This window comes from Suricata suricatta, chromosome 6 (genome assembly GCF_006229205.1).
Source record: "Suricata suricatta isolate VVHF042 chromosome 6, meerkat_22Aug2017_6uvM2_HiC, whole genome shotgun sequence".
NCBI lineage: Eukaryota > Metazoa > Chordata > Mammalia > Carnivora > Herpestidae > Suricata > Suricata suricatta.
The window spans coordinates 117,946,847-117,967,200 of NC_043705.1; the positions used below are offsets into that span (position 1 = coordinate 117,946,847).

Genomic DNA, 20,354 nt, shown 5'->3' on the forward strand with positions numbered 1-20,354 from the left:
CCCCCCCCCCCCCCCGCTCCACTTCTCTCTCTCTTTCTCTCTCTCTCAAAATAAATAAACTTTAAAAAAAATCCCCAAGGAAGTGAGTATAACTAGATAGAAGGACTGAGCCCTGGGAGAAGAAAAATGAGCAAAGTGGGAAAAAAAAAGGAACAACCAATAAAATAGGAAGAAAACAGGGTGTGGTGTCCTGGAAGCCAAGTAAAGGTAGTATTTGCAAGGAGAAGGCAATAACTGTGTCAGCTGGTGGGGAAGGCCAAAGAAGTGAGGACTGTGGAGGTCAGTGCGGGTGAAGACTCAAGGAACTGGGATTCAAGCGTGACGGAAATAGCTTTAGAAGACCAAGAAAGGAGGGAATTTGAAAGAGCAGTGATAGACAACTCTTTCAAGGAGAAAAGAGAAGCAAAGGGATGGAGCAGTAACTGCTGGGGAAAATGGAACTGAGATATATTTTTTTAAGATAGAAGAAATAGCAGTATGTTTCTATGCCAGCAAGAATGATCTAGTAAAGGGAGGGAAATGATAATGGTGGCGAGGGGAGAATTATTGAAACAAGACTAGAACAACTGGGAAGTAGTGTGCAGGTGAGGGACTGGCTTCCCAAAGCAATAAATAACTGAGAGGCTTAGAATTTTCCCTAGGGTGTGGAGTCTGTGTTGCTTAAGGCAAGAAAGTGAATTTTTAATTGGTTTCAGGGAAGGAATTTCAGGAGATGGTGTGGCCTTTTTCACCTACCTCCCCAGAAGACACTTGTAATGACACCACTCAGATCAGGACACCTTAAGAATGTAAAAGATTGGAGGCAGACAAGAATTAGAAATAATAACCATCTTTAAAAATAAAGTGGTTGCGGGGAGCTTGGGTGGCTCAGTCAGTTAAGCGTCCAGCTTCGGCTCAGGGCATGATCTCACGGTTCGTGGGTTCGAGCCCCACATTGGGCTCTGTGCTGACAGCTAGCTCAGAGCCTGGAGCCTGTTTCAGATTCTGTGTCTCCCTCTCTCTCTGACCCTCCTCGGCTCATGCTGTCTCTCTCTATCTCTCAAAAATAAATAAGAAACTGAAATAAAAATTTGTTTTAATAAAATAAAAGAAAGTGGCCGCGACCAAAGTTCTATTTTATTTTACATTGTATTGCTTCTCCACCTAGTGGTGAGAAGTCAGCTAGCTACATTTTCTGCTCTGTTACTCAGACATCTGAAGAGAAACTGAAATGTGTCGAAAGAGCTTGTTTATCATTCTTAGTGCTCAGGTCAACTTCTGTTAGTGTAACATGTTTCTTGGCACCATCTTTAAAGATTAATTATAATTAACAGCATAACTAACTCTTCATATGAAACAGGACTAATGGTTGAATATTTTGGTATACAAAACAAATTCCATGGTTATTAATAGCAACAAGACAGGAAAAATGAAGTCATTAGAAATAATAAATAATGGGAAATGACGAAGGTTGGAAAAGGGAGAAGTTCAACAGTTCTTACCGTGAGGCCATTCATAGCCAGCTTCAGAGGTTTTTGGCTCTAAAATCAGACGAAAAGTCAGAATTTATATCATTACAACATTTTATTAGTTAGAAAGGCTTAACATTCCCTGGAATTTGAGACTTGCCCTTTCAGACGTGCCCTCCCGGGTGGTCTCACCTAGCTCCCTTTGGAAAGCACTGGCTGAAGTGAGTCGTTCCTTTATAATCCTCCTGCGTTCAATACGGGGAAAACCTGCTCCAGGGGAAAGTTCACAGAGATTTTATTCTCTGCAACAACAGGTATAGAACAAAGTGTCATGTGATACTTAGATTGGCCCTTCTTTAAAAAACACAAACAAAACCAACAATTAAAAGCTAAAGTCATGAAGAGCAAATAAGATAGGAAGGTCAACAGCTTTACATCTTTAGAAGTCAGGAAATAGAGTTCATTAGAGCTTTCTAAAAATGACAAACCTAATACTGAACTAACTTTGCCTTTCCTGTGGAATTCCGCATGCCACCGTGTGAAACCAAAGCGCTGGTGAAAGGGCCTCCTGAACGGACCAGGGTTCTAACAACCAGACGCTTCCTTCTTTCCCTCCTCCCTCTGCTTAGGTCTGTGCCGCCACTGGGTTGTGACTCGTTTTACATTTGCCTCCAGGGGCTGATTTTCTCATTGCCTGCAGCACTATTTTTTTTAACGATTGGTGACAATTTATTTTTTTAAGTTTTTGTTTCTTTATAAGAGTGAGAAGGGAGGGGTAGAGACAGAGAGGAACAGAGAATCCCAGGTGGGCTCCTTGTTGTCAGCATAGAACTTGTGGAGCTCGAACTCACGAACCTTGAGATTATGACCTGAACCGAAGTTGAGGTTTAATTGACTGGGCCACCTGGGCACCCAGGTCTTAGTTTAATCTCGGCTTATTCATTCAGCTCTGAATTATGACATTATTATTATGACATTCACTACCTCATCTTTTCCCTTTTATTCTTCGCTATCATTCTTATACGATTTCATATCTATTGAACATTTTCATGTTACGTATGGCGAATTCAGACATATAAACTAAGATCTACATGCTATCGTGTTAGGTCTATGAATCAATGTGTGCGTGCAAACATTATCTCTAAGTGATAACTGCTTTGTATAAACATGCAGCCACATGTGTACGAAAGTGCATGCAATAGTACCCTCCATTCTGCAAATATTTGTTACTCATCCATCCAAGAGTTTATGGCCTTTTTGACTTAATATTCTTTTTCAAAAATGATAATAAACATAACAAAAGTTAACTGGGACATAATTAATTCATCAAAAAAATCAAAGTTCTGTACATGACTGGAATTATTCTAATAGCTTTCTAAAAATGATAGTTATAATAATAAATTAACCAAGTGACAATCTCTTTCATTAAGGGGCTTATAGTCTCATAGTAGGAAGAAAGACATGCAAGCAAGTACTCTATAATTACAGTGACACAGGATCATCACTCTAATGAAGCAATGTATGACAAATAGAGGCAGCAACCATGTGGGCCTAAGGCATCAGAAACTTCACAGAGGAAGGAATGTTCAAGAAGAGCCTTAAAGATTAAGGAGGGCCACAAGCCGATAAGAAAAAAGATTATTCTAGGAAAAGACAACAGAGTGGGCTAAGCACAGAGCCACAAGAAACAAGAGGGTGTTCAGAGAGTGAATCGGTATAAATACGTGAAAAGAAGGTGATAGAAGAAGAGGAAATAGGAAGCATAAAACTGTAAAAGGAGAAGGCTGGGTGTTAAGAACGTTGTATACCATGAAAAGGGCTGTAGATTTTATTCTGTAGGATGTCATTTTTTTTATGTCTAAGGTGTTTATATCTTGTGCTTTTAATTATACTCAATTCATTAAATTTAATAAGGCAAAGGTCTAACTTAAGTACTTAAATTCACGTAATATAACTTGCTATCTTGTTTATATATCTGGTAATTTTAATTTAATAAAAACAATTATTTTCAGGGAAATTGTTGATTAGTGATTAGACAACTCTAGTTAAAGTCTTTCAAATGGATAATTACATCTAAAAATTTAGTTTTGATTACCCCCTTACATGTTTCACATTGCATGTATCTATTGAATTTTTTAAGCATTTCAAAAACATGACTGAACAAATTTAGTAACTGCAAATCCTCCCAAGAACTTAAGTGACTCTTACACATCTGTTAAAGCACATTCAGGTCCTTAAATACTCCAGTTGTATTTTCTATGGGATTTTTCTTATACTTTTTAAGAAGGATATTTAGTTTGAAAATTTTTATAAAAGGCAAACATGTAAAAGGCAGAGCGAAGAGTAAAATGAGCCTCCATGTCACCTGCACTAACTTCAACAATTATAAATTCATCGCTAGTCTTGTTTCATCAATACCCCCATCCACTTCCCTCTTTCATATTATTTTGAAGCTAATACCAAATACCATGTAATTTTATTCATTTATATTTTAGTAGGTATCTCTAAAAATTAGGCTCTATATAGTAATATAAAAAATCAAGTTCATGTTCAAATTTCCAGTTATCTTAAATTGAGTGTGTGTGGTATTTTTAGTTTGTTTGAATAAGATTCCATAAAAAGTCTACACATTTTCATTCTCTTATATGTTTATAATTCTCTTTCAAGTGAATAGTCTACCCTCTATAACCGTATTTATCTATCTATTGCAGTTTATTTCTTGAAAAAATCAAGCTCCTTGAGGAGACGATAGTTAATCATAGTCTAAATCTTGCTGAATGCTTTCCTATAGTTTAGCTTATATGTTCCTCTCTCCTCTGTATTTCCTGTAAATTGGTAGTTGGAAGGAGAAGTGGCTTAACCAAATTTAGTTTTTTAGTAAGATTACTTCCTAGGTGATGGTATATTCTTCTATCAGGAGGCTGTAAAGTCTGGCTGACTCTCCTTTTTAGATATGAGCAGTGATTGACACTCAGTATTGACACAAAGAACCATACTTTTCAACTACACTAAAAACTCTAAATAGCAAATTTTAAATTAGTTTGGTAGATCTAATTAAATATTTGCTAATATAACAAATCTCTTAAATATTATAAATATTTAAAGTATTGAACACTGGGACGCCTGGGTGGCTCAGTCGTTTGACAATCTGTCATTGGCTCAAGTCATGATCTCGTGGTTTATGGGTTCAAGCCCCATGTCGGGCTCTGCACAGACAGCTCAGAGTCTGGAGCCTGCTTCAGATTCTGTGTCTCCCTCTCTCTCCCTCTCTCTCTCTCTCTTTATCTCTATGCCCCTCCCCAACTTGTGCTGTCTCTCTCTCTCTCTCTCTCTCAAAAAAAACTTTATAAATAAATAAATAATACTGAACATAGGTTCATTGTCCCAATGACCATAAAACTTGTTTCACAAATTTTTGTACCACAGGTTTAACTTACTTCATCATTTCTGTATTTCATTCTGAATTTTTCAGGGACTAAAAAAAAGTCACTAAGGGAAACAAGTATCTTGTCATGATCAAGTTAATGAATTGATTAATTGGGCCTTTACACTTATCTTAATTAACATCTAAGCATATATAAGTTACATTTTTAAATTTCAATATTTTTTAAAAGTAAGCTTATTGGAGCAGCAATCGATGACCACATATGTCTACCATCCCACGTGGAGACTGAGACACCTATGTCTATGGCAATTCTTCCTGAGCCTCAAGTGTACCCACCAAGCTTGTTTTATGATCTAAGGGAGAATAAGGCATTGTTCTTCAAATAATAAGCTCATATTCTTCAAATGGAGTTAACTTTGCAACCAACATCACTTAGGTTCTTTAAGCAACTTGAGTAGTAAACATGAGAGTGATATAATCGCATTTGCATTAGAAAATGTTGGCAACAGTATGGAGAAGGGACTGTAAGGATGGAGATGATGGAGAGCAATGCTCATCACTAGAAGGCAGGGCAGACGGCTCCTGCAACAGTGCACGCTGGATATAATAAAATTCTATTCTCCCGTCCAGCAGGAAAGAGGAGAGATGGAGGGAGGGGGAGGGAATTAGAGGAAACATTAAATATGTGGAACTACCAGAGCATGATTAATTTGGTGAGGGACTGAAGAAGAGTGAGCAACAAGGACACCTTTAAAGCTTACGTGGATATGTGGAACGCTGGTGCCGTTCACTGAGATATGAAACCCGGAAGGAAAACCAGGTTTATGCTGGGATAGAAGAGGTAAGGCTCTGTGTCTGTGATGTTCACGGAGAACTGGCTGTGGGATATCCAAGATGTGTATATGTGAGTCTTAAACTCAGAAGAGAGGCCTGCCCTGGAGACGTCAATATGGAAGTCACCAACCAAAGAGAACAAGTACAGCTGTAGGCATGTTTGAGACCATTCAGAGACAGAGGTAGAGTGGAAAAAGAAAGGAAACTGAGACCAGAACACAAAGGAATATCATCATTTAAAGGGGAAGTCAGAGGCAAGTAAACCCACAAAGGAAATTGTGGGATGGTGGTCAGAAAGACAAGAAGTGAGCCAGGAGAGATTTCTTACGGAAACAAAAGAGACTCCAGGAAAACAAAATGGCCAATACTATAAGGGCCACAAAGATTATCATGGAGAGGTGTCCAGTGCATCTGGTAAGTAAGTTCTTAAAGAGTGCTTTCAGTGAAGGATCGGCAAAAGAAGCCAGAGGGCAGTCATGAAGAAATGAACAAGAGAAAAAGAAGTCAAGTCCGTGAACATAGACAGCCTTCTACACATTGGCTGGGAAAGCCCATTCTAATAACTTCTGAAGTTCTAAATTGAGCAGAAATTAAAGAGAAAATAATAATTTAAAATATGATCCTTTTAGTCTTTTTCCTTTTTCATTGTAAGGTGAGCATCTATTTGCTCCACTTTTACGTTTTCTTCTTTCTTGTTTTCAGAAGCCCTGTAAATGAAGAAAGTCAAGATGGTGTCCTGCACTCTGATGGTAAGAGGCACAAAGATGTTTTATTTATTTATTTGTTACCACCGATACAGAAATTTGAGTTAACCATTTGGATAGGATCATTATTGGGCCATTGTCATCATTGGTCCTTGCACAACCTCTCTCTTGTTTTACATAAGCACATTCCCTTTTATCTCCATGACACATTTCCTCGGCTTCCCTTACCAGAGACAGATATTTTAATACATTTAATGTGTGTGTATGTGTTTATACATATTCTTTACATACTGTTGTATGTGTGTATATATTTGAATTTACATAAACAGTATGTTAGAGCTCACTCTTCTTTTTTATTACACTCAGCATGTGTTTTACAGATCCTATGCATGTTGCTATATGTATGTTTAATTTGTTAACTACTGTACAGTACTCCATGGTATGTATCCCATGCATTTTCATTTTACTTTCAACTCACTGGTACTTACAAATAATCATTCAATGTACATTCTGGTCCATATTCCCATGTGGACCTCTGAGAGGTTTTCTTTAAAACAGATATCCAGTAGTGGAGTGAGTTTGTAAACTATGGGAGATTCATGGACTATTCTAGTCCTATGGAATTAGGACTAAAGTGCTCTCCAGAAAACCTGCATCTGTGTGTACTCCCATCAGCAGGGCAGGAAGGTTCCTGGATGCCTACCTTTTGCCAGTGCCTGGTATTATTGAGCTTTTCAACTGTTTTGACTCTTACATGTATCAAATAGTATCTCGCTTCATTTTCGTATCTCTGCTTGCAGTAGGGTCTGGGTACTTCAGTTGTGTATCGGCCTCTGTGTTTTCTTCTCCTGTAACTTGTCACTTCATATCCTTGAACCACTTTTCTTGGAGTTGGTATCCTGTCCTGGCTGATTTGCAGGAGCTCCTCAGTATTGCAGATATTAGTCCCATGCCAGATGCAGACATTGCAACCATCTTCTCTCATCCTGTCCATTGTCAATTAACCCAACCTGCCCATCACTGGACATAAATAAATTTTGATATAATCAAATTAATTAAAGTTTACGTGTAATTTGTTTTAAAGTTTTACTTAAGGAGTCCTATCCCTAAACAATAAAAATATCATCTTCCATTTTCTTCTATGGACTTTATCCCTTATATTTGAGTCTTTTTTCCTTATATTTGTAGTCCACCTTTGAGGAGTTAGTAGAAATCTAGATTTATTGCCTCACCTAGGGAACCAGTTTTCCCATTACCATATTTTGAAATCCATCATTTTCTCAGCAATTTATAATGTCGTCTTTATACTCCATTAACTCTATAGGTGTGTATATGTTTACATATGTACGTGTGTGTCTTTGTGTGGGTGATACATGTGTATATAAGAGTGTATATAAATTTATGCATCCGTCTCTGAGCTTTCTGCTCTATTGCATTGGTCTATCTGTTTCTCTACCAACCCCACACTGTTTTTATTATTGTTGCTCTAGATTATGTCTTAATATCTAACAATTAGTTGATATTACTAAACACTCGAATAGTGAAGGACCATTTTTAAAAAACCTAATTAACCTGATCTGCTTGATACATGAAAACAAATCTTTGGGAACAAATAAGTCAAAAAGTACAAACTAGTTGTGATTTTCTGGCAATATCTTTGTTCCACATTAGCCCACAAAACCAAATGTGCTTTCCTTTCACCAAGAGGATAAAAGGTCTTCATTATTTTTTGGCTTTTGCGTTATTTTATGAAAGCCAATGAAATGGTTTTACAATAAACTACAAGTATCAAAGAGGCCATAGTAAAGATCTAAACCACATATTCTATTTTGTGCTTCTGTGCGTTTTATAAAGTGTATGTTCTGTTAGATTATAAACAGTTTTGAATAAATTATGTCTAATAATTCTGTACTAAGGTGCTTTTTAATTAAAGTATATTGAATTTTATTCTTTTTTTTTTAAACCTTTTAGGTACTGGAAATCTAGAGGAGGTCAGTTTTATTTCCCTTCTTATATCACATTGCTTAACTAAAATACTAATTACTATGATTTATGTTCTATTGACATAAACCAACAAATGAAAATTGTTATGGTTAATGATATTTTTAAATTTATAATATTACTTTATCTAAAATTCTTGGGACATTAAACACCAAAGATTACACTGACATACAGTAATTTTGTAGCATTGAACATAAACTTAAGTCTGGCTAGACATCTGAATTAGATAGCAGAATACAAAATAAGACTTTTTTGTGCTTACTTTTCCAGTCTATCTCTTTAAAGAAAAAAAATTTTAAACAAGACAAATTTGTGTACATTTTCATTTATGATTGTTTTACTAGGTATTTGATCCATGTCATTTGTGTATGTTCCCTTTTTTAGGAATTAAAGTTAATCATTATTAATGTTTTTCTTGACAGGAACAAGAGAGTGAAGGAGAAACCTATGAAGACATGTATGAGTTACATTTTTTTACCATGATTTTTCAGCCTAAAATGAATATTATGATTTGTATGAAGGAGAATAGCGGGATATTCAACACTAAGGGGGAAAAGCTTTGTTGTTCCAGTGACTGGCATATAACGATAACCTTTATTTCAATACAAAGGACTAAAGATCCTTTATTTGCCTAAGAATTTCATGGAAGACTCTTAAAAATATTGTTTTGTGAGAAGCCACACACTCACAGCTACTGGATAGACCCCAGGCAGTGAATCACGGAGCCTGGAGCCTGTATTTCTTGCTCTCAGTGTGTGCTTGGGCAAATGAATTCATTTATATGTTACAACTACCCCCATCTAGGCAGGGCTCTACCACACAAGGATGCTATGAGAACTAATTCACCACAGCATCAGATGGCAAAGTGTCAACCTGCTAAAGCAGAAAAATGTTAAAAACACCTCCAAAACGGGTTTTCAGATAGCCCAGAAATAAGAAATTTCTTGGAAAGTGAGTGAAAAGAGAAATAAATATGTTTTCTCTTTTGTTGATTCAAATATCTTAATTTGCTCTACCTAGTTCTGAAGCAATGAATTCTAACTAAAGTTTCTGAGCTAAGGTTTGCACGTACATACATGTGCATGTCCTGTACCTGGGAGTGCATGCATGAGAGGGGGGGAAAGACATTAATTCTATGCATGCTGATATATAGCAAGATCAAGGTCTTAATACATATGCAGCGTCTTCCCTTCGCTGGCACAGAGTGTAAGGGAAAACAAAGCCTTTGGAAGGTGTCCCCACTTGTATGCCTCCTACTGGTTTTAAGAACAGTCTCACACGCTCAGGAATTTTGACAACTCTTGGCTTTTCACCTTCGTCTATACTTGAGATACTGTCTCCTGGATATGTGAGCTGTAACACATCAATGCTCGCAAGTGCCAAAACAACAATTTTTATCCACAGAGAAGCAACCAAAGAAAGAGAGAAAAAAAGAGAGAAGGAGGAAAAGAAGAGATTAGAACTGGAGAAAAAGGAACAGAAAGAGCGAGAAAAGAAAGAACAAGAAATAAAGAAGAAATTTAAAGTAAGAGCTTGCTTGTTGATGGGTAAAAAAAAAACAAAACAGTGATCTCTCTATATGACTTTCACGCAAAAGGGGCACCACACCATTCTTGAAAACTTACATGGTGGCAGAATTACTTAGTTATTGTTTCCTAAAAACAGTAACTACCTTCATAACAGTGATTATTTTATCCTATGCTCCCTTATCCCTGTATTAAAAATGGAATATGTTAAAATATGGTGGCTTATAATTAGTGGGCACCCAGGAAATTTTCTGTTGATTGAGTGAATGAGTACTCGTTGCTCAAACCTATCTTGGTGCTCATGATTTCACAGTTGACATGAACCTACTTATCCTATGAGCTCAGACCACACACATAAGTATCCTTGAGGCATGTATCACAATGGTACAAGGGACACAAATGTGTCTGGATGAACCAGACCTATCTCAGAATAAAGTTTCTATGACCTACTCCCACTGCTGGTATCTAAACCAGACTTACATTTTTGCCCTATGTACATGTTGACTTCTGATACTCGCTGTTTCTTATCCTTCCTTCCCCACTTGGATTTCTGACCTCTCTCTTTTCTGACCTCTCATTTTTAATTTCTACCACGATTGCTAAGTGTGCAGGCTATTCTTTCTTGGCTACACCATTTTGATGACATGGCCCATCTGACACAGGTCTCGTGTGTCAGCTATATTTAAGGTGATTATCTGCACTTCAGAACTATTCTTCACTATAAAAAAGACTCATGTCAAGGTTCTTTTGGATATTTAATTCCTCTGGAACATTGAATATATGGTTTGATTTCTATATAACTCCCCAGTATATTTGTTATATTAAAACAAAATTTCAACAACATGGTGCAGAAAAAATATAAAGCAGCTTAGAGTCAATTGGACAGATGTGGATTCACTTTCCAGCTGTACAAGCCAGTTATGTGATTGTGGGTATATTATTAAACTTCTCTGAATCTCAGATTCTTTTTTTTAATATAATGATGTTTTCTTTTTTTAATTTTTTAATGTTTTCTTCTTTTTAAAATTTTTTAATGTTTATTTTTGAGAGAGAGACAGACAGACAAGGTGCAAGCAGGGGGAAGTCAGAGAGAGAGGGAGACACAGAATCCAAAGCAGCCTCCAGGGTCTGAGCTGTCAGCACAGACCCCAAGGCGGAACTTGAACTCACAAACCACGAGACCATGACCCGAGCCGAAGTCGGACGCTTAACTGACTGAGCCACCCAGGTGCCCCGAATCTCAGATTCTTATTCTTTAGAGTGAGAATAAATGATATCTCTCCTGAAAGTTTGTTGTGGAATTAAATAAAATAATGTACATAAGGCACTGGATCTACCAAAGTTCTCATTAAATTTTGAAAAAGTCTACTATATATAAGCAAAATTAAGCATGAATAAGTATGAATGTTAAGACAGTTAACTCATACAAATGTATAGATACCAATGTTCATATTTTCCAAGTGGCAAATATGAAAAATTAATTTCTTAAATAAAAGTCTTCATAACAGGAGTACATGGGTGGCTCAATCAGTTAAGTGTCCAGTTCTTGATTTTGACTCAGGTCATGATCTCAGTTCATGGAATTGAGCCCTGCTTTGAGCTCTGTGCTGAGAGTGTGGAGTCTGCTTGGGATTCTCTCTCCCTGCCTGCTCATGCTTGCTCTCGCTCTCTCAACAATAAATAAACATTTTAAAAGATAAAATAAATAAAAACCTCACATAGCATTCGTTTGCTATTTTTTATTTACAAAGCTATTTCTAGAATGTTATCTTGTGTATAGCAGGTAATGTCTACTCTAAGTTTATAGACAGACAACTCCACTAGGTTAAAAAAAAAGGAGAAAAGAAAATGCTTTTCCCGTAAGTACAACCCACAACCACCATCTTCCCTTCCCTTTGCTGTTTGAAGCCTGAAAAGAACCATCAGAATAACTACACAATGCAAAGATGGAAAAGATCTCCATCTACCAAGCAAACCACCATCATATCCCACAAAAACCATAGCATCCAGTGTGCATTGTCTTATATAAATCGCATTCAGTGATGAGTGATTCCTTTGCAAACCTTTCACAGATTTCTAAGGTCCACAGATCACTGCTACTCTCTCTCTTGGACCCCAAGCACATGCTTACCTGTCCTTTGCTCATTCTGTCTCACCACTGTGATTTTCCCCTGACCCGTCTTATAAGAATATTCATTAGATGACATGCACCCTCAGTTTCTAGTTCAAACCCATAAATGTTGTAAACAGGCTGGTTGGCAAGTTGTGGACATACTGTCTTTCAAAGCTCCATTCTTAAAAGATTTTCCAAATAGTAAGTAAGGAAGCCTGTTGTGATTTTCACCACTTCTTTGCAGCTAACAGGCCCCATTCAAGTCATCCATCAAGCAAAAGCTTGCTGTGATGTCAAAGGAGGAAAGAATGAACTGAGCTTCAAGCAAGGAGAGCAAATTGAAATAATCCGCATCACAGACAACCCGGAAGGAAAATGGCTGGGCAGAACAGCCAGGGGCTCGTGTGAGTACGAATTTTCCTATGACTCCCAAGGCTTGATTTTGTTTTTTTAAGACAATATCTAATGTGCAAATTAAGTTAGGAGTATTTTACAGGGTGGGCAAAAATAGGAAAATTTAAAATGACAGTGATAGTTCCATCTTCACTTCATCTGCATTATCTTTTTACTGGGGAACAATGTAAATATTTATTTTATTCCAGGGAGGAACAAAGGGCATGAGGTTCCTCATTGATGTTAAAAAGGGAAAAAATCATTCGTGTGAGTCACTTTGGGATCTTTAAAATAGACTCTAGCCTTACTCCAAACCACAGGAGTGTAAGACTTGGACGAAGTCCCGTCAAACATGTCTATGTCCTACATCTCTGAGATACTGAAGCTACAGTTGCCTGAACATAAATCCTTCTTCCTTTCGGTAGATGGCTATATTAAAACAACTGCCGTAGAAATTGACTATGACTCCCTGAAGCTGAAGAAAAACTCTCTCGGTGCTCTTTCATCAAGGCCAATTGAAGACGACCAGGAGGTATATGATGATGTTGCAGAGCAGGACAATATTAACAGGTATGGACAGATACAAACTGTAAAACCAATCAGGCTACTGACTTATCAGAGATGATGCATTTTAAGATCCTAGAATTTTACCGTCTGTGTTTCTTACTACTTGGTATCCCTGAATTACCTTTTACAGGTATTCCAATAGGGATGAAAGTCATTTAAAACCTCGTAGTCTTTTACTTTACCCTTTGATTGTAGGTATCAAATACTACTTAGAAAAGAATAGGCCATTTGCCAAGTCTTGTCAAATGTGTTAGCATTCCAAAACGCTGTTTTATAATAATCATTCTGATTTGATCTTAGGGCTATGCCTAAAGTAAATATGATTTCATAAAAATACGGAGCATGAGATACAAAATCCAGCTCTCAAAATATAAATATATTGGTCTGAAATCTGAGTCTAAATATATTTGTTGTTCTATTTGAAAACATAACAATAAAAGAATGTAGTTTAATACAATTCTACTTTGCTCTTTAAGTGTAAAAAAAAATTCTACTTTGCCTGGGTGGCTCAGTTGGTTGAGCATCCAACTCTGACTCAGGGACTCAGGTCATGATCTTACGGTTCCTGAGTTCGAGCCCTGCACTGGGCTCTGTGCTGACAGCTCAGAGCCTGAAGCCTGCTTCAGATTCTGTGTCTCCCTCTCTCTCTGTCCCTCCCCTGCTCGGGCTCTGTCTCTCTGTCTCTCTCTCAAAAAATAAATAAACATCAAAAAAAGAAATTTTAAATGTAAAAAAGTAAAAGCTCATTTCTCTGTGATCCCTGTGAATCAGCGAAGGGTCCAATTTATTTTTCATGGCCCATCACTCCAGTAGATTGCAATGACCCTTCCTGCAGGAATTATGGAAACACCTTCCTGGGGCAGAGGAGTGCGGGTGGGGAGACGGGCTGTCTCCCATGCACCTGTTCTTCCCACTGATTCTCTTCTTACTCCTCAGCTGCTTTTCTCCATCCCTCCTTCCCTGTCTCCTTTTTCCAGCTCTGATCTTCCTTGTCCCTTGTCCCTCTTGCTTTTCCGTTTTCCTTCTTTCGTTCCTTCCTCCCTCCAAATATCTCCTTTCTTGGTAAAGCCATAACCCCTTCAAGCTGAAGGAAAAGGAGGATGAAAATCTCCAGCCCAGTCAAGAATCCTTATTTTTCTGTGTCCCTTTTGTAGAATTGGGAAACACCCACCACAATCTCAAAACACACGATCCGTGCTAGATCTTCACTTGGGTAAAAATGGGTCTGCATTCTTCATAACTCAAACTTCCAAGAAAAAAGTGCTTCAATTATCAAACATTTTAGAAATGTGAAATGATCAAAATAATAATATGCTTATAAAATGTAGGAAGAATTCCATTTCCTTCCTGTAGTTGTTCACGTCATGTCATCAGTTAAACTTGCTGTGTTGCTCTCTGGCAGTTTTGCCTTTCTAAATAGCCTGCAATGTCTTCTTATCATGTCTGGATATATGTTGCATAATTTATGGAGTATTTATTAAATGTACCATGAATTATGCAACATATATCTAGCCATGCCATGTGTGCCCTGGAGTTTACAGATCATAAACTGGCTTTACTAATCAGAAACACTTTGACCTAGTTTAGGGGTTTGGAAATGCCAGTTTTGAGGCCGAAGTTTGAAAAGGCCACATTCTGAGATGCACAAAATGTCCTGCACCTGAGTATGTCATTCTGTGCCTATTACCAATGTATATACTTTACCTTTTATGTATTTTAAAAATCTTATTTTGAGAGTAAAGAACTCCAGTAATATTAATAAATACATATTTATGATATACAAACTCAAGAAAAAATAATAAATCCATGAAAAAGGGTGACGTTCTTAAAATGAAGTATTATTCAATCATAACTGGCAACTACTTCCCCCAAACTAATACGATTACCTTTTCCATTGTATCGGCAACTCTAAAACGTGCTCTGATTAGTAAGCATGTAGCAGAAAAAGAATCTTCTATTTAATGAAACTGAGCTGGAGGAGGTGCATGGTTTTAGTGCTCAATATCTTAAACAAATATAGCTCCATAGTATATACTAGCATCTTGTAGCCCGTATGCATATTTAATAAGAAAATGAAAGAAGAGAAAATGAAACCACCAGTGTTTTTTTCTTTTTTTGAAGCTACAGCTGTGGCCAGCGGAGATCTCACAACAGAACAGGCTTTGTCTTGAGTAGAACAAGGAAAGATGCTGAGCACAGCCGGCAAGCTGCCCTGGCTGGAATAGGGGGATAGCACCATGCCCTCCTTCCCTTGTCCAGAAGCCCCTGGGCCCTTGCGCCCTGCTCCTTCTCTATTCCTCCAGGGTAGGGGGAACTGACTGTGAACTTCAAACTCTGTGAGCAGACAAGAGGCTTAAAAACACAGGTCCTGACAGTTGTCTTTCTTCCCTTTTTTCTCAACTAAAGCAATTTCTTGAAGAAAAGGAAATTATACATGTACATACTTCTCCATCACATAACAAACTTGCTTCTCTGCATGCTCCCCAATCCTTTTCCTTCCATTTCTTCTTCTCTGTTTCTTTTTAAATTTTTGTATGTCTTTATTTTATTTGGAGAGAGAGAGAGAGAGAAAGTCGAGGAGGGGCAGAGAGAGAGGGAGACACAGAATCTGAAGCAGGCTCCAGGCTCTGAGCTAGCTGTCAGCACAGAGCCCAACGTGGGGCTCGAACCCCCAAACCGTGAGATCATGACTGAGCCGAAGTCGGATGCCTAATGGACTGAGCCACCCAGGTGCCCCTCTCCTTCTCTCTTTTTCTTTCTTCTTTCTCACACTTCCCTTTTTACTCGCGTTTCATCTGGTAAGTGCTCTGAATTGCAAACAGACAAGTCTTGGAAATTGAAGAATTGCTCTAAAAAGGAAATCATGTGTGTGAGCTTTGCTCCTGATTATTAAAACCCTGTTCTTCGGAAATTGGTATGAGAATCTCCAAGATGAATTATATTTGCCAGGAGTGGCAGCCAACCAAAATTGCAATTTTTCACATAATCCTAACTGCTTGCTTCATATTCAAAGGGAAATGTCAGACAAAATGAATGCAAAAACGTACATAAGCAAGTGGAGAATATATTTAAACTTCATCAAAAATCAACTTCTTATTTATATATTAGGACACATATAGTATGTTTTTCTATGAAGTTTCATTAGTAAGCATAGGTTTTATTTCTAAATTAACCATAGATTTGTGTCAGGCCAATTTCTTTTATTCTGACTTTAAGGTTGAGGAAGCAGATATGAGTAGATATTAATACATATGGTTGTAATATCAGACTGAAATCCGTTGATGGCAGATTATCCAAAGGTCAAAAATAGTATCTATAGGGTGTGCAGCGGCATATAGATAAAAACAAAACTATACAGGAAAGCAGGACGCCACGGTTTTCAACTCTTTAATTAATTAGAAGTGAGTTTGGTCAAGTCATTCCATTTCTCATTTCCTTTCTGCAACACAAGGGGATAAATGAGACTTCTGAGCCGTTCCCAGTCCTCACAGTCTACTCCTCCTTTGCTCTATCAAAACTCACATTTCAGTGGGAGATTCACGCAAGAAAATAGATGATTATAAAATAGAAAAATATAGGGATGCCTGGGTGGCTCAGTTGGTTAAGCTTTGGCTCAGGTCATGATCTCATGGTTCGTGGGTTCAAGCCCCCACGTCGGGCTCTGTGCTGACATTTCAGAGCCTGGAGCCTGCTTCAAGATTCTGTGTCTCCCTCTCTCTCTGCTCCTTCCCCACTCTCACTCTCTCTCTCAAAAATAAATAAACATTAAAAAATTTTAAGGGGAAAATATAGAATGTTCTAGAAGTAAGTAAAAAATGCAGACAATGTGAATTTAGAAAATCAGGTGCCACATTATATGTAATAATAATATTTCATGAGTAAGATTTCCATTTCTAAAGAAATTCTCTCTTTCAAAAAAAAATACAGTGCTATTGGACTAAGAGTTAAATGCTCTGGTTATAACATATTAAAAGAGAATTGAATCTAATGCAATAATGGTTTGCTGCACCTGGGTGGTTCAGTGGGTTAAGCATCTGATTCTTGATTTTGGCTCAGGGCAGGATCTCATGGTTTGTGAGAGGAATTCGAACCCCACATCCAGCTCTGTGCTGATAGCATGGAGCCTGCTTGGGATTCTCTCTCCCTCTCTGTCCCTCCTCCACGCTCTATCTCTCCTCCTCAAAATAAATACAATTTTTAAAACATTTTTAAAAAACAATGGTTCTATGTGATTCCTGGAATATTACTGTTGGTTGGTTGATTGTTTTTCAGAAACCTATATATCTATGGAATGACGTAATAATGTATAATCTAAAAACTACCTCATAGAAACGTTAGAAGCAAACATTAACATTGTTTTGAAAACTTTATGTAGTACTCATTTGATCGTTATTAGGTTTGTTTTGTTTTCTGCCTTGTTACTACTCATCTATTATGCTAAGGAACAATGTCTCTTCTTTACTTGACATTCTGATAAATTTGAACTGCAATGTTGTTTCTCTTTTATATAACTGTTCAATATATGTACTTGTCTTCCCAATAGCTCCATAATTCATATGCTAATTTAGTTTTTTTTTCCCTAGCCACAGTCAGAGCGGAAGTGGAGGTAAGCCACAAACTTTTATCAGCAGTTTCTTCAAGTCTTCATCATTTTTGTCTTTATTAATGACAAGATGCTTTTGTTTGCAAATAATGAAGAAGATATTCATGTGGTAGAGAGACCACAGGGCCAGGAGCCAATGGACCTGGATTCCAGTCCTGGTCACTGAGTGACCCTAAACAAGTCACTTCTCTCTTCCAAATTTGTCATGGGTCATGGAGTGACTCCATTTCTAGTGTGCCCAGGCCATTCCTAATTTATGCCAAGTGAGCACTGTTACTAAGAGCATCCCCCTTCACTTTCAGAAGTATCCTTATTTCGATGGTAACATATAAAGACTCCTCATTTTCTCATCACCAAAATAAAGTGCTAAAATGCTCATCCTAGAAGTCAGATTTCAAGTTCTTTGTACATATTTCTGCAGAGAGGAAGTACTCAATAAACATTTGTTCAATAAATACTTGTCAAGGAGCAAGGCTCCTAAGGGTTTACAACAAAGGACTTAACCCTTAAAATATCATTTTGATTAAATGAACCAGAGCTACTGCCAATATTCACAAATTCATCTTTCATTCTATTTGTTTTTCCTCACTTATATCTTTATCTTTTTCTGAATGTCTCCTCACTATTAATTAAAATTTTCTTATAGCCTCCTCCTTTCTTTTTTCCACAATATTTAACTTTACAGTCTATTCCATTTTTTTCTCACATTTATTCTTCTCTATCCCTTTTATCTCCAAAGCTCAGTACCTGTTCTACATTTATTAAATTTCACCTCTAAGAATTCCTTTAAAAATAATCAACAAGATTGGGGCACCTGGGTGGCTCAGTCGGTTGAGCCTCCGGCTTCGGCTCAGGTCGGATCTCACGTTCGTGGGTTCGAGCCCTGCATCGGGCTCTGTGCTGACAGCCAGCTCAGAGCCTGGAGCCTGCTTCAGATTCTGTGTCTCCTTCTCTCTCTGCCCCTCCCCCTCTCATGCTATGTCTCTCTCTGTATCAAAAATAAATAAAACATTAAAAAAATTTAAAAAAAATAATCAACAAGACAAGTAATTTACCTACCATCTATGTGAGAATAGGAACATAAAGTTATTTTCTAGTTACATGGTTATTCAGAAATGTTTTCTGCAGTTAAATAAGGCAGATTTACTATCAAATTTGAGTGGCTCTTATATGACCAAATTATAAAACTAACAGAAGATTCTCTCCCCTTCACCAATCCAAATGAAGGGATGTTCCCACCTCCCCCAGATGATGATATTTATGATGGGATCGAAGAGGAAGAAACTGATGATGGGTAAGAATAATCAGTGAATTGCTTTCTAAACTTTTGTGTATACTGAAATTTAGTGTTGATTTCTGGTTAGAATAAAAAGCAAACTATAGTGTTCCTTATTACCACACCAAAAATGATTTGAATGTTTAATTAATAGCAGTCATAAGTCAGGAAGTATAATTGCACAACACTTCAGATGAAGTGGTATATTGTTTGGAAGAGCCTCAGTAAAAAAAGAGAAATGAAAAAAGGGATAATGAATTACCAGGGCTATAGATTTTTTTCAGACTCTTCCCCATCATTTATTTCTCAATCAATAATCTCTGGAGAGCTTATCAGATGCATGACCATCCTTTGTATAATGACTGTAGTTATAGACAATTCAAGTGAACTGAGACCATACGCTATTTGTGGCAAAAACCAGTATAAGACTTAATTCTCTAGTTGCTTAAACCTTGGTAGTGGCATATTTTAAATGTTAAGAACTGTTAATTACTTAATTTTAAACATAAAATAAGACAAAATCAATGTCTACAACTTAATTTTGACTTTGCTTTCTATTTTAAAACCAAAAGAAATTTCACTAACTAGAAAAAGTAATGAACTACTACTTACCTAGTAGTAAGTAAGCAGTATTCAAAGACCGAGGCCTATACACTCTAAAGCATCATCTTGTTGATTACAGTGAGTGACTTACTGCCTGAATGATCAATACAGTATAAATTATAAAAAGTCTGAATGTCCACCCAATGTCTTCGCGTTCCGCTCATTATTCCATTCTGATCAATGCCTGCATGCTCCTAAGCTCCACACTACAGGTTGAAGAGAAGAGTAATTCGTGGTCCTGGGGGATTTTGAAGATGTTAAAGGGAAAAGATGACAAAAAGAAAAGTATACAAGAGAAACCTAAAGTCTCTGAGTCAGACAATAATGAAGGTTCATCGTAAGAGTCGACCCACCAAATCCAGTGCACAATAACTACACTAATATTGATTTAATCAAATGCTACTAATATTTTATAACCAATAACCAAATTCTGACAGGCTTAAGTCATTTGAATGTTATTTGCCATTAGTCATCTGAGCTTCATTTACACCTTCACACTCAGGCATTTACAGAAGAGGTGTGCAAAGTCTTCAAAAATTGTCATATGGTTCAAAGATATAGTTTGCTTTCCCTACAAATATGCACAGATAATACACACAAATGAATACACACACACACTCATACACTCATACACATACACTCCATTCAGTGGGACTTTTTTTTAAACTGCAACATCATATCTAAAAGCTCAATTCCAATGCCACATTATATAATATAGTGACTACTCTTCAAAATGCACGGAACCTATAAAAAATTAGTTTTCTCGAAATAAGGATGCAATTTGGAATTTCTTTTCTCTAAATGCAGTACTTAAAGTCTTTGTAGCTCAATTTAGAGTCTCCATATTTCATTAAAGTCTTTCTAAAATGTTAATTCTACACAGAATTCCTCATTATAAACT

At 37.1% G+C, this 20,354-nt stretch overlaps 1 protein-coding gene across 1 annotated transcript in view; it reads left to right on the top strand.

Annotated features, from left to right (window-relative positions):
* FYB1 (FYN binding protein 1) overlaps positions 1–20,354 on the top strand; it is a 99,822-nt gene that overhangs the window by 59,553 nt on the left and 19,915 nt on the right. Inside the window, exons 4-12 of the mRNA XM_029940969.1 lie at positions 6,370–6,416; positions 8,343–8,362; positions 8,795–8,829; positions 9,777–9,897; positions 12,256–12,415; positions 12,830–12,974; positions 17,555–17,577; positions 18,802–18,868; positions 19,653–19,790. Of these exons, the coding sequence (XP_029796829.1) occupies positions 6,370–6,416; positions 8,343–8,362; positions 8,795–8,829; positions 9,777–9,897; positions 12,256–12,415; positions 12,830–12,974; positions 17,555–17,577; positions 18,802–18,868; positions 19,653–19,790 (756 nt within the window). The remainder of the gene's footprint in view (positions 1–6,369; positions 6,417–8,342; positions 8,363–8,794; positions 8,830–9,776; positions 9,898–12,255; positions 12,416–12,829; positions 12,975–17,554; positions 17,578–18,801; positions 18,869–19,652; positions 19,791–20,354) is intronic.